Here is a 25,730-nt window from a genome sequence, read left to right on the forward strand (position 1 = left end):
TATGAGTCTTATGAGGAAGAACGACCGAATAAAAAACAGCACTATTTACAGATCTGTGATATAACTCTGGTTATCGATATTGACCAGGCTGAATGTTTTCTTCCATGCAGAACAGCAGTCTTATCAAGTGGACAAGCTGGGCACCTACTGCATGAACACGTCGAGCTCCGCGAGATTTTTGAGCACAGCACTGATTGGCCTGCTGGGACGCCGTTGAATTTTATTGTGCAGCATCAGAATATCGAGTTCAGTTACAAGTTCCCATTACGGAAATCCGTCGGCGTTAGAAACGGGGGTGAGCGTGATGATGATCTCATTGATGTCGAGCTTTCCAGATTTGCTCGTTTCAAACCGCTGGATGAGATTTGGATATTCACTGAGCCACATCCGAATCGATTGTAGGTTCAAATATGTGGTAAGTCTCGAGTGCTACCCCAGGAGAAGGCTACGGACATGTCGGACAAGATCTGCAGGATTATTGAGGCGTTTGCTGCGAACCCAGAGATGAAGTTGGAGGATATTATGTTGTAGGTAGGCTTTCTTGTATAGTAATGACAGCTTTTCGCATTTATTGGCGTTAGCTATATTAGTTATTTAGATATTAAATTAGTAATAGAAGATCTAGAAATAGCCAATCAGATTTTGAGGTGGAACTTAAGACTGAGGAAGGTCAGATTTAAGTTCAACCTCAAAATCTGATTGGCTACCATGCCATCACCACACTAAAATCCCGTGATATTCCCGTGACCCACAACCTATAATTTTTCTTTCACATCCACAGCAGCCTGATACATATAAAATAATACTCCTCTAGAGTCCAATCAAATAGGCCGGGTGGTGTAGTTGGTTATCACGTTTCGTTAACATTTCAATATGTCCCGAAAAGGTCCTGGGATCGAACCCCAGCCTGGTCACTATTTTTTGGTGATTTTTTATATTTTTATATATCATTTTTATAGAAAAGGAGTACGTAGATGACGCCGTTGAGATTGGGAAGGTACGTTGTAGTAGTTCGGACAGTAAAGTAAAAGTCGAGGAAGGTGCGAACGGCGTGGTTGCCTTTTTTAACTGACTTTATTAAGTCACATATATTTTTTGAGTATATTTTAAATTTTGTATACTTATATAAAACCGGCTCCATGATCCCAACCCACGAAACAACACAATGACTCTCACATGTCCTTTGAAGGTGTGCTCCATTGGATTACTGTGCAATTGAGATGGCGGAGGATTAGGGAGGAGCACCCAGATGAGTCGGGGCTGTTGTTGTCGTCGAATCAACAGCTTCATCTCCATCTTCATCCCTTCTATTACAAACGATTGGATGAGCGATGGTTGCCAAAGGTTTAAGCGAAGCAGGGCCAAAGGAATTCCGCTTTCCCGCCTTTTAGCCATCCTGTTTCTAGACTAGCTTATAGTAAGCAAGCTGCAGGTTAGAAGGGATGACTACAGCCAATCAATTTTAGGGAGGACCTTCCGCAGACAGATATATAGAACATCTCGTGCCTCTCTATGATAATCTATGCTAAAAACAATTCCTTCCTTCTTTAACTCTCTTCCTTTTCATTGAAGAAACCAGCCCGGTTTCACCAACGCAAAGCTCCAGTCTATGATGGCCGGATATCAAATGTCAACGCCAATAGATTGCGAGAAAGCACTCGACACATCAAATCTGAAAGGGAAAACTGCAATTGTCACCGGAGGTAAGCTTACTCTCGTTCAAAATATCGATAGTGTCTGAGAAGTGCATAGGCGCAAATGGAATAGGTGAGGCGTATGTGAAGGCACTTTCTGCTGCGGGGTTTGTGCTCATGCATCTCATGGAAAAGTCAACCTCGCTAACTATTTCGAAAGTGTCAATGTATGCATTGGGGACATGGACTCCGACAGAGGTACCAAATTGGCATTAAGTCTAGGAAGGTAAGCCTTGTCACAAAGTCAAATTTCACATTCAACGCTGATATTTTCGAAGTGCAAAATTCGTGAAATGTGATGTATCGAAATGGGACGACCAGGTTCGACTATTCACTGAAGCTGCATCTTTCACTGGAAGGGTAGATTATGTTGTTGCGAATGCAGGCATATGTCCCGAAGATCAAGTCTTCTCTTTCGCAGGTGGTTTACCTCTGCTCGGATGAGCTTGCGTTTGACTTTCAACTGACAATAATGAAACAGGGGAAGACAAAGAACCCACAGAACCAAATCTGAAAGCAATTGACGTGAATTTGAAGGGTACATTATACACGACCAAGCTCGCGATGCATTATTTCATCAAACAGAACGGAGAAAAGCTATCGCCACAGCAAGAAGATACTTGCTTGGTACTGATCGGATCCGGAGCTGCCTTCCTTGATTGCCCGCGAGGTCCAGTGTATCCAAGCACAAAGTGGGGAGTGCGAGGTATCATGCACACGTTGAGAAGGACTGCATTTTACCATGGCACTCGTGTCAATCTCATTTCGCCCTGGTAAATATGCCCCAAGCCCCATCCTCACATAGCTCCGCTGATAGATCGATGTAGGTACGTCAAGACTTCGATTCTGTCAACCGAGGAGTTCGCCCACGTGGAATCTCGCGGAGTGCAATTTGCCGAAGCTGAAGATGCTGGGAGTGCGCTACTAAGGCTCCTGTCCGACACGACCATAAATGGGAGATCATTGTTCGTCTCGGCGAGGAAATGGGCTCCTGCGGGATACTTGGACTTGGATGTTGATGATTATCCTGGAAATGAGCTGATACAAGAGATCCAAGTGGCTCAGATGGCGGCAGCTCCGGTTGAAGAGGGCTTGTTTGTGAGATAGTCTATGTTCAAAATATTGTTAACACAAAATCAGAGGAACTTTAATCGGTTTTGACCTGATATTGTTGACCATATCCTAGAAGATTAAAGTACAGCTCTAAAAGTATCTTCATGCACCATGATAAAGCCACGCAAAGACGAGTCGTGGGGTTCAACAGCCTGCTCGAGATCAAGAACGCACTGATTCCAAAGGTGTGACATCGAAAACAATCGCCTCTTCGCCGCGTTTCCCCCTCCAATGATTTGTCGAAAACAACAGTTCTGGAGAACCTCTCAACATCCACCCCCATTTGCTGATAAACTCGGTCGTAGCTTCCCAGCCAAGAGGATCCCATGGATCACCCCAGACAATGAGCCCACTCCTCTCACTAGGCGCATGGCATACCTCTACCAAATCATGGCATAGATCATCATCATCAAAGTCCTCGCCCTGAGATAGCATATTGTCTCGCAGTGCCGGAAACGGAAACAGATCAATCCACGGGTGATGTGGTACTTTCCGTTGAAGCTCTGTAGGCTGCAGACTGGCAGGACAACACCAGCGTGACTCTCCTAGGTTATAGGGGGAGTCGGCTTCTGCGCTCAACCAGGTAAATGGAAACCCGAGAGTGAATGTGTTGCTTACTAAGGCACGGAAGACGTTGAATTGGATCAGAGTGAGGAGGAGATCAACGCGTGGGGAGCTGACTATATATTGCTGAGAGAGGGAATTCTCTACTCGTGCGATCACGCCCTGGACCTGAGAAGCTGATAGCCCGGAGGTAGGCGAGGCATGTCTAAATTGGGGCTCAGAGGGCTGACTAGGGCCGTGCAAGTCTGCAGGTAGTGTGTACTGTGTGTCAGGGGTGATATCGTCTAGACAAGCCACGGAATGTGGATCGTCGCTAGGGTAAGTTTTACCAGGGCCTTGTTCGAATGAGCCAGTCGAAGCAGCAAGCATTTTCAGTTCCTTTATCTTTTTCCCTGTGATGCATTAGAGTGATATGGTGCAGAGAGCACGACGTCTAGCTAGACGTATGACATGGCATGTGCTCTTCTAAAGCATACAACTTACGGTACTTTCTTTGATGCAACCTATTCTGGCGCTTTCTCCGCTCTGCGGCATCTGTACTCCCTGTCCAGTCATCTTCCACAACACGGACTTCTGCTTGCTGTGGCATCCGACCGAGCAGGACCACAGGGTGCCTAATTTCTCCCCAGCTCCTCTCATCGGGGCCCATCCTGTGCATGGCTGGCGGCTACGCACTCCAAGACAATACCGACCTATCAAGAGCAGGAATGCAGTAGGTAGGTGCACACAGGCCAAGAAGCAGGACATGGGTGGTTTTATTGCTGATCGTATTGGTGTTGGGCAGGAGGATGTTGGAGAAAGTAGGAATATGTGTGGCATAATTATTACCTAGGTACATATTATATGTGTTCCGGCCCAGCCACCAACTAGCCGGCCGAACCACCAACTTTTGAGTTGCTGGTTCGGCCGGCCAGCCAGTTGGCCAACCAGCGAAGTTGGTGGCAGTGTTCCCCAAGAATAGGATTAGTATTTGTGGTTTTCGAGTAGTATTCGGCGATGAGCAGTATTCGGGCTAAAACTAGGGTATTCGGCGAGTATTTGCCTAAGACTCGAATACTATTCGAGTCCTTGGCATGCACGGCCCAGAACGCCAAGCTACGAAGATTAGCAGGCAAAGTAGTATTAGTATTCAGTTATCGCACTTGCTAGTACACGTGACTGTCAATAAGGGACCACTAACTTTTAAAATATCCCACTATAGCCTATCATATTTCATTACTATATACTACAGTTGAGCCTCAAAATACGCAAATACTCAAATACTATTCGGCGAGGATTCGTATGAGTATTCGCCGAATACTCTCAGATGGCGAGTATTCGGGAAAACCCCGAATACTATTCGAATACTATTTGGGGAACACTGGTTGGTGGTTGGGCCGGAACATGTACTATTATGTTAACAGAGTATAATAAACTACGCTACTTAGACGTGTCACTTGCTATACGTGTACGTTCTACAGAAATTGTTTTTATACTAAAGATAGAAAAGTACATAAAGTTGCAGACATCCACCTAAGATCCATCCCTAATTACCCTAATTGCATCGTTGCTGGAAATTTAATAGTAACCAAAGTCTCTTTTTCTGTCGCCTGCAATTTAAGCCGAACCCCACTTACACTGATCTCAACCCCCTTTTTAGCAAAATCATCCGGAACCCCTGCGTGGGTGACACCAAGGGCGTCGATATCGTCTCCAAAAATTGCATCAGGCTCTTCGACTAGCTCGTGGAACAGTCTTGGATCGGCATGCTGCCGCCTGTGCCTGTGCTTAGATCCGTAGACTGGCCCCCTTACATTCCTAATGACTTTGCGCACAGTCGGTTTTGTCGATTGAGGGTTATCCGGAACCCCAGCGTGGGTGACGCCAAGGGCATCGATGTCCTCGCCGAAAACAGCATCTGGCTCTTCAACAACCTCATGCATGACGTCGGCGTCCCAGTGAAGGTCACTAGCACTAGGTTCAATCCGCTTAACCCTAAGCCTGCGCCTCGCGTGACGAGGGGGGTCAGGGATTCCAGCGTGCCTCACACCGAGGGCATGAAGGTCATCGCCAAAAATATAGTCTGGTTCCTCAACAACCTCGTGCATAACATCAGCATCCCAATGCAGGTCGTCAGAAGCGGGAACAGCGCGTTTAACCCTGACGTAGCGCCTTGGCTGGCGTAGCGGTTCAGCAGTGTTGCCAACTGAGCGAGAGGCCTTGCTTCCTGATGGGTGACCGTTGGGTACTCCTGCATGGAGAACGCCAAGTGCATCTATGTCCTCACCAAAAATATACTCTGGCTCTTCGACGACTTCGTGGATGAGGTTGTCATCCCAATGGAGATCGTCGGCGTTAGGACGAGCGCGTCTGACCCTGATATAGCGCTTAGCCTGGTTGGCCTGCCTCGTGTTGCCGGTGGTTGTGCGGGACTTCCTTGTCAATCGGGGGGGATCTGGTGTCCCAGCATGAGTCACACCAAGAGCATAGATGTCATCGGCGAAGACAAGGTCAGGTTCTTCTACGAGCTCATGGAAGAGCGCCGGGTCGGCGTGGACATTGGGATCGGTGTTCCTCAGCTGGCGTTTACCCTGGTGGGATTGCCTGATTGCGTTGCCAGTCGCTGTGCGGGCAGTCTTCCTCACCGAGTGTGGGGTATCGGGCTGTCCGGCATGGGTGACACCAAGTGCATATATGTCGTCGGCGAAAACAAGGTCTGGCTCTTCGACTAGCTCGTGGAAGAGTTCGGGATCGGCGTGGGGGGCGTCTTTGTCGGTTTCATATTCATGTTGGGCTTGGTTTCTTGACTCTGCGTTTTGGATCTGGGTGTTCTTCGTCAGCGGATTATCGTGCGCTGCTGTCTTCTTGCCCTGTGAGCCTGGCAATTTGGCGGCTCGGTTGGCCCTATCTGTAGGGTTCAGCGGCGTTCGGCGAGCTTCGAGGCTGGGCATTCGGGTGAATCCTTTCGATTTAAGACTGGTATAGTAGCTATGATAAGTGTAATTCATACATAATTAACGAATAGCGTACAAAGCCAAATGATATATAGGTAATATGGTTGCTTCCCGCATTTCGCCACCACACGGGAAGCGAGTGGGATGACCGAATGCGTAGAACTTGCGCGCTGACGCACATATGAGTGAAATCGAGATTCCGCGTGAGTTGAAGTGGTATATATGAGGTAGAAAGTTTCCCCATCTCGTTAGTACCGAACTTTATGGGAACAGCTAGATGGATAGTGTGTCGCACCGACAGAATGGACCATGGTTACAATATACTCATCCACCACTCTCCTTTCGCCTCTTCATCTGCGTTTCGCCTTATAATCGTTGAATCGACACTTTGGAGGGAGCAATTACGAAAATGGTATGTCACGTTAGTTAGATGGATGAAGTAAGTGGAAGCTCTTAGTTATTCTAATCAAGATTGCGATTCACTCGCCAATACCATGACCTCCGTTGTCCCAAATTTCCCTAATGACGATGATGTCACCTAAACCTGTACAGATACTTTTAGCGAAGTACTGTATGGTGTTGTTGGATAGCTAACGGGGTATTAGATAGTCTACTAGATAGGACATTTGATATTCGTCTTAAGTACAACGCAGACCTTTTGCCACCTTTGGGTCTTAGGCATAAACCACGATTCCAAAAAGCTAGATCAACTGGATGGGTACATATACATATCACCTCTGTCCTTCTATGAGTCCATTAGATCTCAGTTTGAACTCTAGCTCGGCTGATTATTAGACAATCGCCACAAGATACAAAGACAAGACGACGACAGCAGTACGACAACGTGATCCTTATGCAACACGTTAAAAAGAGTCTAGAAGTTTTTTTACGTCAGCATAATAAGCCGATTCCCGATCATGCAGTTCGTGGATCTAGCATGCCTGACAGGACATCGAACGATGTCAAGCCGTTAAAGATCATCATCATCGGCGCTGGCATTGGCGGCCTCGCTCTCGCTCAGTTGCTCATGTCGGCGCCAGGGACCCATGTTACATGCTACGAACGTAATGACGGCGTTAACGATCACCACATTGGGTATTGCGTAATGCTCACGGGTTCGACGCTGGCGATGCTAAAGCGTAAGCTAACTAGAGAGGTCTGGGCACACCTTGCACTTAGCATTGGAGAGGCGCCTGAGGGGGGCGAGAAGGTTGAATTTTTTAAGGGAAATGGCGACAAGATGTTTGTTTGGGACTCAGACCCCATGAAGGACCAGTTTGCAGTTTCGAGGTGGCAGCTAAACGAAGCTCTTCTACACCAGGCAAAGCCGATTCTTAGGGTACGCCACGCCTTTGAGCGCTATGAGCTGCTGCCGAAAGGAGGAGTAAGAGTATATTTTAGTAATGGAACTGCTGATGACTGCGACCTCGTCGTAGGCGCGGACGGCTCTGACTCGAATGTCAAGAAACAATTCATGCCTAACGCTGGTATCAAGGACGTTGGTATGGCAGTTATTTACTTCAAGATTCCCCTCACAGAAGAATCCATGAGGTTGTTAGGATCCCCTATCAGATCAATGGTGAATCACCTATGCTTCCTCTTATTATCATGAGTATAAAGCTGACCCTAACTAAACCTTCTGCCCTCACAACGAATACATCATCCTTGCTACCTGGCAGAATCCTCTCATCCCTTATGCAACGCGATACACATCTTCCACCATTGAACCCGACGAGTCCTTCATTACGTTCGGCGCAGGTTCCCCAGTCTCAAATTTCGACAACCGCCGCTGCGCCCCTAATAACCTCCGTCCCGCGGAACTCAAGGCTGAGGTCATCTCGCGCACCTCTAAAACCGGCATCCACCCACGCTTCGCCATGCTCGCCCAAATGGCATGCATAGACACAGCACATGTGTTTCTGGTGCAGAAATGCGATGTCGTGCACCCCTGGGCCTCACCGAACGTCACTCTCCTCGGCGATGCCGTCTTCAACATGAGCAACATACTAAGTAGGGGGGCAAATTGCGCGCTCCTCGACGCTGTGAATCTCGCTGAGCACATCACCTCGCCCACGTATGACCGAAACTCGCCTACCAGCCTAGACGCCTACGTGAAAGATAACATAGAGCGCCGTCAAAACGAGCGTTACCGCTCGTACCTGTTGCAGAAGGTCATGTTCTCTTGCCAGAACCGCTTCATGGGGTTTGTGCGCAACAAGACGCTACCGCTCGCGCTTCGTAGGATCGACGACCTAGATCGCGAGAAGCATAATGTGGCTGAGACGTGGGTGGCGAATGAGCAGAACGACTTACTGCCGTCGGAGAGGGATCCGGAGTGGGTAGAGGAGCTGCGGTGGGAGGAGATCTATATGGAGCAGCATGGCAGCAAGAGGATTAGGGGCAGCTAGATCGCAAAAGAGGCTATAAAAAACACATACATCATACATACCTACGCGGTTCCTAAAATAAAGTACAGATACTCAAACTGGTTGGCTGCTACTAGTGCACTACTCGCAACTAACCCCACCATCGAGTTTGGCGCTTATTATATTTAGGTGGATATCTAACAAGGCTTACGCGCTAGCATGCATTAGCTGCATATAACGTGACTACCTATAACCGTCAACTTATAAAGTGAGAATCCTGGTCGTCAGATCCGAGCACCTGAACCTCTGACCTCTGAATCCTTCAACTCCAACATAAACATGGGTAATTGACCCGAAGTTGCATTTTTCTATGGCTAGTTCCCGACATGAAATTCTCCGAGAGTGCGCTGGCTAAGGTCGCACCACGAGTTTTGACTGGCTGGTGCATGTAGATGCCGTTAATTTCGATCTGAATTGAAATGGCTATTCTCCAGCCGTGGCCATTTGTAGCCATTCACAGGGTTTCGGGTTGTGCCTCACGATCTGCCATAGCCATTCCCCAAAGTCTCTCCACAAAATCCCAATACCCCTTTTCCCCACCATTCCCCTTAAACAACTGCACGTGTTCAGCTCCCTCGACTAACTTCTTCACCACTGTATACCCCTTGTTCTCCGCAACCGTAGCATGCTTCTCAATGTCCTTCCAGTCTATAGCCAGATCCTCTTTGCTATAGATATAGCCCCTCGCACAATCCATAGGCACGAAGTTCTGATCATTCGTCCCATACATTAGACTCTAAACCAAGTCCTTCCAAACCCATTTCGGCATCCAATTCACCGTCACGAACACCACCAAGACAATTTCTAGTGACACAGCCATATACGGTAGCCATAAGTACAGAGGCCATTTAACGACAGGCACAGCAAGGGCATGCATATCGCGACGAAACTGTGGTATCCCTGGAGCGGAATCAAGGAGAAAGGCTTTGGCAGGCAGAGCTTTTCCTGTCAGGGCTTGATAGGTTCCAGCGACTGCGTACATGCGCTTCGTACCTCCATTGCTTAGCGCATGCACGAAGAGCCTCTCGTTGGCTTGACCCGGGGCCAGGATAGCGCTCACAGCTTCCTTGACATCCGTACGCCGGCGGGCCTCGGATTGGAAGAGAAATTCTTTGGTGTTCGTAGTTGCTAGAATAATCCTAGCGGAGGGGTAGAGGCACATGTAGGTCCTGCAATAGTGGTCAATGTGCTTGGGCGCTGCGTTCATCCAGGAGCAGAGAAGAATGGTCGTGGGGTCGTGAGGGGAGCCGGTACTAGCGCTGGATCGTGGAGGTGTGTAGAGGCTAATTTTTGGGGGAGAGACGAGTCAACGCTGAGAGAGGCTTCGGGATCAGAGGCTTTGCATCGCCGATTTCTGTTGGATGTGTGCTTAACGGCATTTTGGTTGAATTGAATGAAGTGAAGTTTTTCTTGACTTTGAAACGGAGTGAATTAAACGAATGCTTTCTGGTTGAGAGGCTAGCATAAAGCTGGTCTCCGGTGAGGAGTGGATCGGACCAGCTTACTGCCGCATAAAAATCTGGTCCGCTGTCCATCCACTGCGGGACAATGTTGACAGTAGTAAATTGAACACCATCCCAGGACCCGATCCAATACGCTATACCAGCCGTTCTATTATAGCGATATCCGTTTGCTCCGGCAGCAAGAATCCACGCACGCTTAGTGCTATCTTCGTCCACATCTAGCTGGTACAGGTCTAAACACTCCAGAACACCAAGATCAACCCTAAAGTCTTGGGGATAAACCCAGATCTATATACCCAGGTTTTTAGATTTGAGGAGGTGTAAAAACCAATTCGATTGCCTTCCGCAAGGGTCATGACCCACCGCGAACGTGTAGCGTCCCAGAAAACCTTCGGGTCTCGAAAGTCGGGTTTTTCACCGACGTTGGGGTTGGGCATCACGGGATTCCCCGAGAATGGTGTGAATGTGTAACCGTTATCGCTGGAATAAAAAAGAGACTGCTGCTGGATTCCATCTGCCACTTATGTGACAAGCGCAATGACAGCATTTAGCCCGAATCCTGCGGTATTATAAGTGTCGATGACAGCACTCCCAGTCTCAATATCGCCGAGATAGATCCCGTTTTGGTTTGGCTTATATTTTTCGATCGCAACACCGCGTCGAGTCCAGTGGATCAAGTCAGTGCTCGTGACATGGTACCACTCTGTGCCACCGCCTGCGTTGGGGTTGGCTTCATTAAAATCGGCATTGAAGAGATAACACATATGCCATTCTTCCCCAAGGAAAAATGGACGCTGCGGATCATTCATCCAGTTCAATTCGGGGGTGACATGGTAGCTAGGGCGGGCGTCAGTAGCAGTGGTGCAGGATATCGCAAACAGGTAAAGGTTACTGTTGACAGAAATCGGAGGCCGAGCTCCCTTCGAAGAAACAAAGTGAAGATCATGGTGGAGATTAGACGTATCAACAGTCATGCTAATGGAAAGTCAAAGATGTTTAGCAGAGATCAAGCGTGTTTTCCTGGCGATGCACTCAACTCGGCTTTGGATTCTAAAAAGTCGAGGTATTTGTGGCTGCGTTGGGATTCTCGTTAGTAACTAAACTTCCAGCCATTGGGGCGGCCCCGGGGGGGGGGGTTTACAAACTCATAAGCCTCACAAGCAGCAATATCGCCCTGTAAATGCCTCTACTGTAGTGCATACATATGAAAGAAAACGGGTATCGGAGTAGAATATGTACTCGTTTGAAGAGTTCTCTTATCACGAAGAATCTAAGAAACTAATCTATCAGATGTCAGATGATGTTTCGAATTAATCAAAGAGACAGCCTGCCGCCACCATGTAGCATATCAAGAGGTAAACATAGGTTTATTGGTAGGAAAAATCTACACTACAGCTAACGCCACCAGCGTAGTACCCAGATTATCAACATATATCCACGCTACAGGTGGGCGGAGAACCCGGAGCCCTTGTCGTGGTAGACTTGGCAGGGATTCTGAAAGGCGGGGAACCTTGAACATAAAGGAGGGCTGAGGCGCCTACCATATGTCACGAGGATCTAGTGGAAATCGTGATGTTATAATTCTCGAGTTCTCTGGTCCGCTTACATGTTTCCCTAGTCGATGACCTCATTGGTCAGCCAGTCGTTCCTGCCAAGCCTCGTCACCTCCTTACTACCAAGTCCCCAACTAAGTTGCTGTGCCGTGGATAATGTGATGTCGCCACCTATGACTCGCCCAGTAAAAGATGCACACATAATAAGTTCATTTGATCAGGCACTGGAATATTGTAACGGAGATCTGGTGTCAGATATGAATTTTGAGTTAATGAATGGTAAGTTGGTAAGAATGTTTTTAAAATCCTTGACAACCCGCCGCCCCACTACCCCTCTAGAGACTTTTAGCGACGACGGCCTATATTCGGCCGAGTTTCCATGTTCAACCCTCATCCACTCTCTGCTTACATGCCTCACTACCGTCTCTTTATGTGCGAGCGAAGCTTTGGGTGACAGAAGATGTCTGCGAATACTAATGTTGGCAATGCACGACAACGGTCTACCTTAGCCTGTGACATGTGCCGCTCACGAAGGACAAAATGTGACATGCGTAAGCCAACCTGTTCGTTTTGCGACGAGCATGGCATAGTATGCAATTACAGAGTGCCAGCTGCTCCTAGTCCCTCAAAGTACGTCCATCGGTGACTTTAGATTGAAAGGTGACTATTAGCTAAAATCACTTGATAGGAACGACCTAGAAATCCAGGCTATTAGGGAACGCCTTGATGATCTTTGCGGTCTGGTTTCTATGCGGCGTCTTGACCCCAATTATGTGCTTCCAGGCGGCTCAACAAGCCCAAATCCAACAAGTTTTGATCAATATCCTACGGCTGAGTCCATCATTAGTCGGAATTGGAGGATGGAGTTTCCATTTATGACAATCCAGACTCCTTCGACGATGTGCCTACTCGGACAGGATCCCAAACTGGCCGCTCAGATGGTTAGCATAGAGAGGACTAAGTTGGACATGTTGACTCCGCCGGTTGTTTCTGTCGGCTTTAGATTCCATTACGAGAACGCTGTTAGGTGAGAAATGTCTCATATCGATCTCTAGAGAAAGGGCTCACACTAGATTCTAGCGCCTTTGGATTCTTTTACGACAGGATACAACATTGGTATCCCATCTTACACCAGGAATTCTTCGGCTTGTATCTTGAAAGTATCGTTGGCGACTTCAGCCCTTGCCCAGACTCTTGCCTTGTTCTCCTTGTAGCTGCTATCGGTTCGGTATGCCAATGTTCATCTCTTGCAACGGCTTATGCAACGCGACCTGATGTCGACTATATTGGGAAAGCGCTTACAATGCTGCCAAACGTCCATTTCGAGTTCAGCTTGAGAAGCGTTCAGTGCCTCGTTCTTTTTGGTGTATACTACAACTGCATTGGAAAGCCATGCCAAGCACACGACTATATATTGATGGCTTCGTGCAAGGCGCAGGCGCTATTAAAATGGTGCGTTTATTTTTCTTGACTCTATACATAGGCCATTGGTTGACTAATATCGAGATAGCCATCTTTACGCGGAAAATAGCAGCGCCATGGAGCTTCTAAGAAGGGCGTTTTGGTCCATTTTTCTTATCGAAACGTTAAGTTCTCTTACACACTCACTAAATGGTCAGTGCTCTAACAGGTTATTTCTGTAGTGAGCTAGGCTATCATATGGATATGCCTGAGAGTAATATCTGGAAATTTGACGATCGCATTCTTCTCCCTGGCATCCATGACTCTTGGGAACCCTTTCAAGAGAGTAATAGGTTCCTGTTTGATCAAATTCGGCCGTCGAACACATCCGCACTCAGCCCAAACGATACGAAGGCCTATTTCCTGGCAGCCATTTCAATGTGCCGCATGATGCGTCGTTGTTTCGCGTCCGTGACATTCTCTAATAATAAGGAGGTTTATGCCCCAATTATTGCCGCCGAACTTTTGTATCAGCTAGAAAATTGGTATGGTAACCTACCTACGAGCCTCAGTTTCCACCGGCAAATCCCTCACCCTACCGCATACGATGATACCCTTAGCTATGCTACCCCCCAACCGTATTCTAGCCAAGCTGCTGCTAGATGCTTTCTCCAGATGCAATTTTACCAGTGTCTGGTATCCACATACTGGCCCGCAGTTTACAGCGTCATGTACCTGGATGTCGCAGCTGCGGAGACACTGTTTGATTGCTCACGCTTCTTTGACGCGTACGTTAGCCTCGTTTCGAGTATAGCTACGGCTATCCGATGCTGCTCACATACTCCTTGGAATTTTTATGCAAGGTGAGAATGAACAATTCCTCCCACATCATGCTCTTCATCGTTTTGACAGAAAGCAGTCTTTTTATAACAACCATGGCAGCACACAAAGGCGCACGTGCAGTCTGCCTCCGGGATACGATTTCGCCACGAGTGATTCGCTGTTTTGATATTGCGACGAACATCTTTGATGAAGCTGTGGCAACCAGCCCCTCATTGGCGATATTAGGAGCAATACTATCGCAACAGGTTAGAGTCACGTCCTGAAGTACGAACTAGCTCATCCCTTACTTGTTATGTTGAGGTGGCAATTTTTATTCCACAGTGCAATATGTTTAGTTTATTGGAACGGACGATATTCAGAGTGAATAAATTTAGTAAATTGGTTCATCCATTTCCTTGATCTACAGAACTAAATCTCTTCTTTGCGCTTGACATGCCCGTCATCTCCGACTACCCACCAAGAGAAAGCGAAGACTATATTAAAATGATCGATTGTAAGAATCTGCTCGAGGTGGGGCTCTGTCACTAAATCTGAGTTGCAGCCTAATGAGGGTTCTCCTGTTCATCTCCGCTGCTATGTTTAGATGCTACCTGTATAGTTGGACATTCATACTAAAGAGAAATCCGTTAAATGGAAATAATTTGTAAAGAATGAGAGATACGGTTTCCACACGACGGCCCAGACGCTATCCGTAGTCTGCTCTCGTCCTCTGTGTCCCTACAAACAAGTCTTTGCGTTAGTCGCATTAGACATGTCAAGGCTCTCGGAAATAAAGCTTGAAGGATCTGAATAGTCACCGGTTCCACAAGATTTGCCCCATAGGGGACTCTAGGCCGTGGAAGGGGGCATGGTGCGGCTGCAGTGTAGTGGCTCGGCCTCAGCATCTGGGATTCCTCCTTTCCTACGTCGCCCATCATAGCGAGCTTTCCGATCTCCGCGACACGCAATAAAAGTCGTTCGTGGATCGCTTTGCCACTTTGACTTCGCGATATATCCCTTTGCCTATACAATGGTGTGAAAAGGGGCCTGACACGGTTATTGCTGTTGGCTTTCCGAAGCCCGCTAGCACCTTGTTAGCGTCTTATGTGCGGTTGGTGTCAAATATGGGGTACGAATACACATCTCCCAACTAGTCACCATCTGCGGAGTAGTCAGTGGAGAAAGGCTCGTGTGGGGTATTGTCTTATTAGATGGATTCCACATGGCTACGGGTATTGACAATTCGGACAATTTACCTCTACCAAAGTGATATCAACTACTACGAAGATCTCAGGGATCAACTGCCGTGTATGAAAACTAGTGCAGTTATAAGTGCAGGGTATGCGACGGTGGGTCCTCGGTTGTCGCTGTTAGACTTCCAATCTCCGCTAGCTCCCGGTAATAATCCAAGTGCATGACATAGCCCTACATTTAGACCAATATAGATGCAAGGTCACGATCAGACCATATGGTACTGCGTTTGTTATTTGCATTTGTGTTAGCGGCGTCCCTTAGCCTCCACATTAAGGCCGAGACGGTGAGAATGCAGGATTGGTATTGATGCCTACTAGAGCCCGTCCGTGATGGAGTGCCTTCATCTCAATTCCCCGCGAAAGCGAGATTTGTACTTTGTGGGGACAACTCAATACTGCTCAGGGAATTTGTTTATGTAACTTTCCTTCCTAAATCCGTTATGCTCGTGCGGGGTAGTGGCGATTTTGGGCCTTGCTATCTGTACCCACATATTAAGACGGGGGATATTGCGTTGAAGGATCCGAATAATTCAGCCGGACTGACTAGGCGACCCATGTTCAACGTCGGAAGATGGATTAGTTGATACGTCGTTCTTAGGACGCAATAGATGAGGACAAGTCTGGATTTACTGGCGTGTTGGGCATACAGTACGTTACCAGAAAATGAAATGTTACAAAGCTGATTTTTTTTTTGAACTCGATCATCTTAAACACCTCAGGCATTCAGTCCGCATCAAGTGCCGCTGATCCTAGCTTTTAAGCATTGCCATGGGCACTCCACCCCACTCCCCGCCAAGCAACCCCATGGCACCTGACTGGCTCCACAAAAACCCCTCATATTGGCCCACTTTTACGAGTTATCGTCTTGCCATTCTGTCATCATCTAACTAACTGCTATTACCCCTAAATAGTTTGGTCATCACCGAAAATCGATACGGTTTCGGGCTGCGCGACCGTGCCAAGAAGATATAAGGTCGCCACTAAGCTGTTGACGTAGGAACTAAGAACTAGAAGTCGCTCAACTCCTTCCATCGATCTTCGTCCGGCGTTTCATCCACAACCGTTAAGGTCTAGGTCTCGAGGCTCTACTCTGGAGGGATGAAGCAATATTCTTAATCCCCGCATCCAGTTTGCTGGGGTGGCGTCCGCATGCAGCCATGCGGAGGATGGTGCATATTGGTCTCTCCAACATCCTCGGGTCTAGCCATTTCAATTAGATGAAGGTTACCGTTTCACGCAGGCGGATAGAGAGCGAGGGGAGCAAGGGAATGAAGTATATATGCCCTTGTAAAATTCCTTCTATAAGCGTGCCTAAGTGTAAGAGCTTAGGGTTTAAGGATAACATTAATGCATACTAGCATTTTTTAGAGCCAGCAAATCTTAATGGCTGCTGTAAAGGATAAAGAGATGGGTCATTCCGCCTTTTGAAGTCTCGATTAGACCGAGACCGGCGGGAGCCTGCAATTTGGCCATCAATGATCTCAAAATAGAGCCATGTGTCCAGTCGTAGTGCAGCAATGTGAGCCAGAGTCTCTGACAGTATGGCCGGCCGTCTTGTGACACTAAAGCATCTCAAGAAGCCGCCGACCTTATTTGCAGTGACACGAGATTTTGCAATCTAGACGCGTCTGCTTCCTGAAGATCAGCATCCGTCAAGACGCGGGCTGCTAAAGAATCCACCATTCGTTGCTCCGTTGATAACCACAAATACAATCAGCGACCCGAGTGAGGTCACACCGGCCATATTACCAACATATTCAAAGCACTCAAGACTCGTGCGAGAAGAAGTGTGTTGGCTAGGCCCATGAAGTCGGATAGGAGGCCAAAGAGGAGACGACCTACATCCCACGATAAATTGAACCTGCGACAAGACCAGTTCCTTTTGACCCAGCGAGGTCGAGCGAATTGCAGTACAGGGGTAGGAAAAAGAGGGAAACGAAGCAAAGTCAAAAGGTTGGGCGGCAACACTCGGCGCCAAAGACCACGGCAGGTCATCATACGCTGTGACAACGTACTTTAACCGTACCATTGAGAGACTATACGTCTGCTACTGAAGAATGGTCTACCAACAGAGAGTGTTGCATTGGTCTTCGGAGTCTGTGGAGGCAACGAGCAGCCTGTTCGGTATACCTTCAAAGAGTACCAGCAGTTGGAGGCGAACTTAAAGAAGTTGATGGAGAGGTTGGAGGTTGGCGCTACGGATGTAGAAAGAGCTGCGTTTGTAATTATGAGCAGAGGTAAGGGGAAAGTATTGATGTGCGAAACGAACATACAGCGCCATCACGGGGAAGAAGACACGAAACGAAAGAGAGCAAAGAGGATGTTGCCAAGATATGCCACGTGGAAGCGGTGTTTACTGCGATGAAGTCAAATTCCGCCATTACTAGGAGGTCTCTAAAACAAATATCCACTGAATACACAGCAGATGAAACTAGCGATAACGCAGACGAAGGAATGAGGCGGAATCCCATTCAATGCGGAACCCACGAAGTTAGACACAGATTAGTACCTCCTAGAACAAGCGACCTCATATCCCCAAACCCTAGCCCAACGCGCGTTGTAGCTCCTCAGGGACGCCGCCACTCCCCCACCAGTACAGCGCAAGCGCACAGCCGTGGAGAAATAAACACCGTAACAGAAGATCTCGGAAGACACTTCAGGACGGGGCGGAAAGGAAAACCAGCTTATGGTTTGCTTTCATATGCATATTGAGTGATACAGCAGTCTACCCCGTTTCTGCTTTGCCGAGTTCATAATATTCCTTTCTATAGCGTTTTAGCTGCTCTTTACTGTAACGAAGGGGGTTGGTGAATATCGACTTCATGAATTGATATTTTACACCGGTCACGGATGGTCTACTCAAACATGCCCAAAAGGTCCCAAAGAACAAAAAGTGAGTCGTCTTCGTAAAATTTGCGTGCTAACGAAGTTGCACAGAAGGACCGCGATAAATCCAGACTTGTGTGGCAGCCCATGCCGTGTCCACGCCTTGCCATGCTCAGGGGGCTAATCTGCAGACCTCATAGTTTCCGTCGCTCAATTCCCATTCCACTATCACGTGAAACAATGTTCATATATGTTCTAGCCCTCGACGGTAGTGGTGGGTCCTCGCTTGTCGCTGTTATGTCTCCGATCTCCGACAGCTCCCGTCCAATATTCCTTCAGCCGCGTGGCATCCAGACTCTACTCCAACATACATACTATGGATACTACATTGCTACTGTGGATATTCCTTCGCTACCTCGCGCAGGGTATCTGGAGACCCCGCATTGTTGCCATTGCACGGGAAGTCGCGTTTAGGTTCAATACACGTTCTTGCTCTAGACCACGGAACCCTGTGGATTGGAGGTATTCTAAGTGGCAAGACACGACACTGGTAAACTCACCACGTCGTTCCAGAAGAGCGTTACTACTACTACATACTGAACCAACGTGGCAACCTACTTTCATACGCAATGTTTACATCAACATGATTTCGTTTCGTGAACAAAGAACCATAAAGCGGTATCCAGATTTCCCAAGGTGGCGCGAAGATGGCGCGGAGGGGAGGTGGCGTGCAGGTGGCGTGCAAGTGGTTGGCAGGGAGCTGGGAACGAGAGGACAAATGCTTAAGGGGATCGATCCTTGCCTTCGACAAGGATAAGTATTGGAACTAGAACTATTAAAAAGACGCTTCCACTCAGCACGGCCCGTTTAGTAAGGCCGAAACTGTTACATCCATTCGCGCCCTCTGATGACAGCTAGATGGCTAGTGTCAAGATGAAGTTTCTAGCCACGAGCCTTACCTATTATGGGATAAGGTAGATGTGTGGGAACTAACACTAGTAATCCACTTTCATCTAATCACAACCCTAGTCTGACTCCATCAACCATTGTTGAGCGGCAGTTGATGCGTCCACCGAGTCAGGGTAGGAACCGTTTGGTAACCGCCCGCCACTCTCATTATCTGTTGAGAGATCCATTTTCGATCCAGACAGGGGGGAACTACTGTGGGTATGGGGAACCTCCGGATTATTAGAACGCGGGGTTGACCTGGAGGATGTACATACAAGACGAAAATTTATATAAAGTCCTCATTCCTTGCCTCGTTGTTGTTCGTCTTTTTCACTTAACTTCGCGTGCGCAGGCAACCTTTAGCCAACTTTCACTACCTCATCCTCTATCACAACACCTCACATCGCAATGGCAGGAGGAGGGTTACCCATCTCTGTAACCGTGGTGCAAGGTGGATTCTTGACAGGGAAAAAGCTAGTCTTTCCTCTCTTCCTTGTGATCTGCCTGTTCTTCCTCTGGGGCTTCTCCTACGGTCTTCTCGATGTTTTAAACAGCCATTTTCAAACGGTGCTTGACATCACCAAGCTTCAGTCCACTGGTCTCCAAGTTATGTACTTCGGCGGAGGCTATTTCTTCTTCTCCCCCATTGCAGCTGAAGTTCTGAAGCGCAAGGGTTACAAAATAACTATCCTCATGGGCCTTTCATTTTACTCTGTTGGAGCCGTTATGTTCTGGCCCACTGCTCACTTCTCAACTCTCAATAATCGCCTGGCCGCCTTTGGAGGTTTCTTGGTCTGCACTTTAGTCATTGCTTGTGGTTTGGCTACCTTGGAAACCGCTGCAAACTCGTAAGTCATGAGGAAGAGCGCGGGGTGAGATGATGTTGACATTTATTAGTTATGCTGTCGTCATCGGTGACCCGGCCTCGGCATCTTCTCGCCTTCAATTCTGCCAGGCATGGAACGGTGTTGCCTCGTTCATCGGCCCTCTTGTAAGTCATCATGTCGGCCCCCTAAATCGATTTCGCCTAATCACATTCATAGATTGCTTCTAAATTCTTCTTTACCGGCGCCAATGCTAACAACCTCACTAACGTTCAATACGTCTATCTGGCCGTATCATGCGCCGGTATTGCCGTCGCTGTTCTCTTTGCCTTTTCTAAACTTCCTGAAGTTGCTGAGAGCGACTTGCAAGGCTCCAACATTGAGACCTCCGCTGTCGACGAGTTCGGCAACCCAATTGGCCAAGGACCAATTTATAAGGAGTATAATATGATCTTTGCTTTCATCGCTCAATTCTGCTACGTCGGCGCTCAAGGTTAGTAGTCCATTTTATATTAACTTTTATTCCCCCTATGCCTTTCATCTACCAAAAGCCAGTTGAAAACAACGTTGGACCTCAACTAACGCCTGCCAGTCACGATTGGTGCTTTCTTTATCAACTATGCACTTGAGGCTGGATACGACAAGCCTACCTCATCCAACATGCTCTCATATGCCCTGATCACCTTCACTGTCGGTCGCTTTTTCGCATTTGCTCTTAGTTGGGTCTTCCAGGCTGATTTCCTCCTCATCATCTACTCTATCTGCGCTATTGTTTTCAATGCTGCCATCTGCGTCGACACGAATAAGACTGGTGTCATCATTATGATCCTTCTCTACTTCTTCGAAGCCCCAATGTACCCAACCATCTTCACTCTTGGTACTGCCAACCTCGGGCGCCATACCCGCCGCGGTGCTGGTATCTTGGTCATGGGTGTTGCTGGTGGTGCTGTCTTCCCTCCGATTCAAGGTGCTATTGCCGATGCCGCCAATACACGAATTTCTATGGTGGTACCGCTTGTCGGTTTCGTTTACGTCTTGGGATACGTCACTTTCCACTGGTTCACGCACGGCCGCCACATTTTGAGAGTCAAGGAAATTGTCATTCCAGGAACCGAAGGGGTCGTCGGCGGTGCTATTGAGACCGTTCACTACGACGATGAGAAAGTCTTTGACAAAGACGTCCAGATTGAGAAGTTGTAAATAAATACCAAAGCATTATAGAAATATCGATTCAGTTAATTTACCTTTAAACTCCTAAAATTTACTGTAGCGATAGTGTGTTGCTAGTGAGGAGGCACTCCAAGCAACAAACTCAAGTTTCTCAAGCATATTTTTCAGCACATGATTCCTCCTAATGAACAAATTCGTTACCGGGGTAAATATATACCTGTCGATGAGAATGATAAACATTATTCCACAAGTTACCCTAGTATAAACGTGGGCGGCTAGGGCCCGCCCACGTTTATACTAGGGTGAGTCGGCGGGCGCAAGACTCGTGGCCGTAGTCAGGGCAGAATTCGAAGCATTGCTCACCCCAGGCGCATGCGTGCGTCTGCGAGGTCTGTAACTCGGGGCATCGAGCTGCTGTGATATCAACGTGGCTGCCACCTCGGCAGCCCCCGGGATAGTTGACCCTCTTATTGGGGTGCTGTATCCTCGAGGGCACAGCCACCAGTGTCAGCTGGAACATAGTCCTTAGGGGTTGCCATAGGCAAGGCATCGTCCGCCGTCTGTTTCTTTACGAACTCCTTCGCAGACTCATAGCACGCTCGGCATGGCTCCCCTCGACTCCTTCAGAAGACTCATTCTCCAAATGGTGCCGGGATGTCTGCTAATGGTTCCGGGAGTTGTGTTAACGGCGCGGAGGTGGCAAATGGAGTCAGTGCAACGGGCCACTAACGGGCATATCTCGCTATATTCTGCAGATTTGTAGATTAGATCTCTAGAATGGGGCCCCTCCATATGTCGCGTGAGGCTTTACAAATGGCTCCTACATAACCTATGAAGAATGAAATGATACATTTCAAAGGGGAACAAGCAGATGATTGCTCATTGATAGGGCACTCTACGTGATGGTGTAAATTTATTCTACGCAAACTTGAGTAAAGACAAGGTTGGCCTAGGAGCAAACTGAACACCCTTCTACTCGTTGTGTCGGGAAAAACTCGACTGCCGGCACCTATAGGTTGAGTATACTTTACCACTTTTTTTTGGCGTAGAGAGTTCAATTAAGACACAGAAGCCACAAAAAAGTTCCTAATTTACGCTCCTAGGTATTTCTGGTTTGCGGATTGTTATAGAATGTAAAAAGGTGGTGGTCTAGGGAAGACTGGTGACGTGGAGTGTGGGGTGCCGTGTATACATGAGAACGTAAATCGAGCAAAACTAGCCTAGCGGAAACTTACGGAGCTGCAGAATGACTACTTGTGCAACCTGAGTGAAAGATAATGGCTCGTAAGAGCTGTGACAGTAGATCTCCCTTGCACCCGAGACATCGGACAGTTCCCGAGATCAGTGATACTTGACAATCGCTCTTCCCAATACTTCTAAACTACCCCTCCCGTCGATCATAACGCCACTACCGTCCGTTCATCCGCCATCCAAACAAGAAGAGAGTACAGGGCGCTTGGACGTGATTCGGTTTGGCTTCTTGTTCAGTGGGAGGTGTCGCGCAGACTACTTAATTGGTAGCCGCACTTACGGGGAGAGTCGTTAGCGGAGACAGACCCTTGGAGTTAGCATTCGGCTGGAAGGCACGGGCTAGCGGAGGAAGCAATTCATCTACTGTGGCGGGCACTATTATAAGGTTATCTATTTTTAGAAGCTAATACTCGGATTCGATAAGAAATTTAAAGGCATTATTGCTGTATATTTGATGATCTAGGTAGAGGGAGTCTCCCTCAAGGAGCCTGAAAATGTTCCATGTTTAACTAGCACAAAGGATGATCTTTGACGGGATTCACATCACCAAGGTTATGTGGTCCGGCTCTCCGAATCCAATATCCGGCGACTACAGTTAATCACGTGTCAGTCTACCCTCCGTAGAGCCAGTAGACTTGCTGTCTGGATAACGGAATGCTGCCTGAAATCCTGACTACTTTGCAAAGGATGCTGCCGAATCACTAACCCCGAAATCTGCGTAGGCCCGAAGGAGCTCTAGCTGTGGCCCCCTGTCATTGCATCACATATCGCTCCCGTCTCGCCCAATAGCTAGCCGTTTTCCTTAGTGGATATGGGGATTGTGGGGCAATGGGATAATGATACGTCATTATCCCATTGCCCCACAATCCCCATACGTAGTGTTTGCTAAGGGATTCCTCCATTAGCGCGGTCGACTGTTACGGACACCACCAGTGCGGCACACCAGTAATGGTACATCGCGATCCGTTAGAGGGGTTATAAGGGCATTATAGACACTTGGTATTGTTTATTGGCATGAGGGGTATGCATTGCCGTCAGATAGGCTTCCACCAAGGGCTAGATAAGTGTTGGATTCAACTACACCAGCCAATCGGACGATCGGGTGTCGCGAGTCACGAAGGTCTAGCTTAACAAGTATAGAACTAACAGTGAGACATACCCTTTCCCCGCAGTTGATAGATATCTAGCAGCTGCTTGGTTCTCCCGCAGTAGGTTAGCGCCTGATGCTCTATTTAAAGGCGTCTCTTGCAATCATATAAAGGCTACTTGCAACCCATACTACTCTTCCCTCTTTAACAAAAGAGCATCAATTCCAAAAGCATCCGACCTCCAGGCAGCACTCTCTATTTTATACTTTGAACAGAGTTCACTAGATTAACAATGGCAGCACCACGTATGACTCCAGACCTTCCCACCGAGCAATGGGCTCAGGTAGTCGAGGAAACGGGCAAGCGTCAGTAACCACCGAGCACAATGGCTTCTACTTGCATGCTGATACCAATTAGCTGTTGTCTATAAGAAGATCCCTGTTCGACAACCCGGCCCAGATGAGGTCCTCATCAACATCAAATATTCGGGTGTCTGTCACACTGATCTTCACGCGGTCAACGGCGATTGGCCAATACCTACCAAACTTCCTCTGGTCGGTGGACACGAAGGTGCTGGTGTCGTTGTTGGCCTTGGGTCTCTAGTTGAGGATATTAAGCTTGGTGACTATGCTGGCGTAAAGGTATTACGCCTGCTGCTTGAGTTTCTCGAGGGAAAAAAATCTGACAATTGTGATAGTGGATCAACGGCACCTGCCTGCAATGCTCCTTTTGCCAACAAGCAGACGAGCCGCTCTGCTCGAAGGCTCTACTTTCCGGTTATACAGTGGACGGAACTTTCCAAGAATACTGCATCGCAAAAGCAGCGCACGTTGCCCGCATCCCTAAGGAATGCAATCTCGAGGCCATTGCACCCGTTCTCTGTGCTGGTATCACCGTTTACAAAGGATTGAAGGAATCAAACGCACGGCCAGGTCAGACGGTTGCAATTGTAGGTGCTGGGGGCGGGCTCGGATCATTGGCATGTCAATACGCAAAGGCGATGGGTCTTGAAATTATTGCCATTGACGGCGGTGAGGATAAGAGGGCAATGACTGCCAGTCTTGGTGCCAAGCACTTCGTGGACTTTATGGCAAGCAAGGACGTTGTTAGTGACGTCAAGGCTGCCACTGAGGATGGCCTTGGGCCCCACGCAGCCATTGTGGTCGCTGCGAGTGAGAAGCCATTCCAACAGGCTGCTGATTGTATGATCCCCTACAAACACTTTAAAACCAAATGAATGCTAACAAGTAAGATGTTCGGCCCCGTGGCTCAGTTGTTGCCATCGGTCTTCCTTCCGGCGCCTACCTTCGAGCACCAGTCTTCGACACTGTTATCAAGATGATCACCATTAAGGGTTCCTATGTGGGTAACAGAAAAGACTCTGCAGAGGCCATCGAATTCTTTAGACGTGGATTAATTAACGCCCCATATAAGACTTGTGGCTTGAGCGAACTGCAGAAAGTGTATGATTTGATGCAGCAGGGCAATATTGCAGGGCGCTACGTGGTTGACACTTCTAAGTAGAAACTCTGGGGAGCGGAATTTCCAATATTTATGAAAGAAACATTATTACCACGTTATCTCACTGCCGGGGGAGGTGTGGATTTTGGTTTGAGGACCTGCCGATTGATTAAACGATAGAATCCGGGAGCCGAGGTATGCCTGGGCCTTCTGACAAAATTAGCGATGCTGTTCTAGACGTGGCAGCGGGGCCTAGGTTATGGACTGTGCCACCCCTAAAAAACGTGGGGGGGGAAGTGGAGGGCACCCTTCCCATTGCTTGGCACCTAGCAATGCCAGGCAACGCTATCGATACCCGCAGGGCTGGGCTTAGGTGGCAGAGGCAACCACACAGATATAGATTCAGAACTAGCATGTTAAACGCCGTGTCTAGCCTAGGCTCCATCTTAACGATCTCCTCCAGGTTCCCCTCAGTGGCGCTACGCAGCCCCACATTGCCACTATCCCGCCAGTTCATGGAGTCAGTAGAAACTCAGCTCTTCGGAATGCTTTTGCTCAGTCACCCATGCTTAGGTTGTATAAACGGGTGATATTCGTGATGTGCTGAATTATTTCGATCTTTAGGACGATCTTCAAGACGATCTTCAAGACGATCTAGTAGTGGTAGCAGCAACTTCCAATTTGTCCCGTCGCTCGGGGAATTGCACCTGTTCAGTCTAACTTACGGGTAATATATTGACAATTTTTCCGTCGTAAACATGGGGTAACGCGTGCTTAACTGCATTGGTTTCCAGCCATTGTCTTGCAAAATCCTACTTAATAAATTACCCCGCAATGCCAACTATCCAAGCCTGTCCCCTACATATGATCTCATACGTGGGGTACAGTGATGTTCGGAGATGTTTACCCCGATCCTGGGTTTAAATGTAACCATAAAGAA

At 48.0% G+C, this 25,730-nt stretch overlaps 9 protein-coding genes and 1 non-coding gene across 10 annotated transcripts; 6 read left to right on the plus strand and 4 right to left on the minus strand.

Moving 5' to 3' along the window:
- Positions 1-827: 827 nt before the first annotated feature.
- VE01_01134 lies at positions 828-914 on the plus strand (the record flags this gene model as incomplete). Its single annotated transcript has 1 exon — positions 828-914. It is a non-coding gene; the product is annotated as a tRNA-Val (tRNA).
- A 552-nt stretch (positions 915-1,466) lies between these two features.
- VE01_01135 (uncharacterized protein) lies at positions 1,467-2,929 on the plus strand. The gene is made up of 6 exons (XM_059463332.1): positions 1,467-1,703; positions 1,753-1,801; positions 1,855-1,920; positions 1,973-2,115; positions 2,176-2,467; positions 2,522-2,929. The coding sequence occupies exons 1-6, from the start codon at positions 1,610-1,612 to the stop codon at positions 2,799-2,801; spliced, it is 924 nt and encodes a 307-aa protein (XP_059320062.1). The 5' UTR covers positions 1,467-1,609; the 3' UTR covers positions 2,802-2,929.
- Positions 2,333-4,394, minus strand: VE01_01136 (uncharacterized protein). The gene is made up of 2 exons (XM_018270662.2): positions 3,855-4,394; positions 2,333-3,763 (listed from the first exon to the last, which is right to left on the minus strand). Exons 1-2 carry the CDS (start codon positions 4,027-4,029, stop codon positions 2,970-2,972), a joined length of 969 nt encoding a protein of 322 aa, XP_018134529.1. The 5' UTR covers positions 4,030-4,394; the 3' UTR covers positions 2,333-2,969.
- Positions 4,395-4,762: 368 nt separating this feature from the next.
- On the minus strand, positions 4,763-6,663 carry VE01_01137 (uncharacterized protein). The gene has a single exon (XM_018270663.2). The coding sequence runs from the start codon at positions 6,356-6,358 to the stop codon at positions 4,901-4,903; it is 1,458 nt and encodes a 485-aa protein (XP_018134530.2). The 5' UTR covers positions 6,359-6,663; the 3' UTR covers positions 4,763-4,900.
- A 578-nt stretch (positions 6,664-7,241) lies between these two features.
- On the plus strand, positions 7,242-8,712 carry VE01_01138 (uncharacterized protein; the record flags this gene model as incomplete). The annotated part of the gene is made up of 2 exons (XM_018270664.1): positions 7,242-7,883; positions 7,984-8,712. The coding sequence occupies 2 exons, from the start codon at positions 7,242-7,244 to the stop codon at positions 8,710-8,712; spliced, it is 1,371 nt and encodes a 456-aa protein (XP_018134527.1).
- Positions 8,713-9,184: 472 nt separating this feature from the next.
- Positions 9,185-9,937, minus strand: VE01_01139 (uncharacterized protein; the record flags this gene model as incomplete). The annotated part of the gene is made up of 2 exons (XM_018270665.1): positions 9,185-9,439; positions 9,488-9,937. The coding sequence occupies 2 exons, from the start codon at positions 9,935-9,937 to the stop codon at positions 9,185-9,187; spliced, it is 705 nt and encodes a 234-aa protein (XP_018134528.1).
- A 777-nt stretch (positions 9,938-10,714) lies between these two features.
- VE01_01140 (uncharacterized protein) lies at positions 10,715-12,015 on the minus strand (the record flags this gene model as incomplete). The annotated part of the gene is made up of 3 exons (XM_018270666.2): positions 11,735-12,015; positions 11,335-11,476; positions 10,715-11,266 (listed from the first exon to the last, which is right to left on the minus strand). Exon 3 carries the CDS (start codon positions 11,165-11,167, stop codon positions 10,715-10,717), a length of 453 nt encoding a protein of 150 aa, XP_018134340.1. The 5' UTR covers positions 11,168-11,266; positions 11,335-11,476; positions 11,735-12,015.
- Positions 12,016-12,140: 125 nt separating this feature from the next.
- Positions 12,141-14,462, plus strand: VE01_01141 (uncharacterized protein). Its single transcript, XM_018270667.2, has 6 exons — positions 12,141-12,376; positions 12,435-12,773; positions 12,827-13,198; positions 13,257-13,331; positions 13,390-14,010; positions 14,067-14,462. The coding sequence occupies exons 1-6, from the start codon at positions 12,207-12,209 to the stop codon at positions 14,251-14,253; spliced, it is 1,764 nt and encodes a 587-aa protein (XP_018134339.2). The 5' UTR covers positions 12,141-12,206; the 3' UTR covers positions 14,254-14,462.
- Positions 14,463-18,273: 3,811 nt separating this feature from the next.
- On the plus strand, positions 18,274-21,196 carry VE01_01142 (uncharacterized protein). Its single transcript, XM_018270668.2, has 4 exons — positions 18,274-19,844; positions 19,894-19,987; positions 20,040-20,313; positions 20,413-21,196. Exons 1-4 carry the CDS (start codon positions 19,405-19,407, stop codon positions 21,018-21,020), a joined length of 1,416 nt encoding a protein of 471 aa, XP_018134338.1. The 5' UTR covers positions 18,274-19,404; the 3' UTR covers positions 21,021-21,196.
- Positions 21,197-23,157: 1,961 nt separating this feature from the next.
- Positions 23,158-25,518, plus strand: ADH1_1 (Alcohol dehydrogenase). The gene is made up of 4 exons (XM_018270669.2): positions 23,158-23,694; positions 23,747-23,970; positions 24,027-24,531; positions 24,582-25,518. Exons 1-4 carry the CDS (start codon positions 23,622-23,624, stop codon positions 24,851-24,853), a joined length of 1,074 nt encoding a protein of 357 aa, XP_018134337.1. The 5' UTR covers positions 23,158-23,621; the 3' UTR covers positions 24,854-25,518.
- Positions 25,519-25,730: the final 212 nt, after the last annotated feature.

This window comes from Pseudogymnoascus verrucosus (assembly GCF_001662655.1).
Source record: "Pseudogymnoascus verrucosus strain UAMH 10579 unplaced genomic scaffold scaffold_3, whole genome shotgun sequence".
Classification (NCBI taxonomy): Eukaryota; Fungi; Ascomycota; class Leotiomycetes; order Thelebolales; family Thelebolaceae; genus Pseudogymnoascus; species Pseudogymnoascus verrucosus.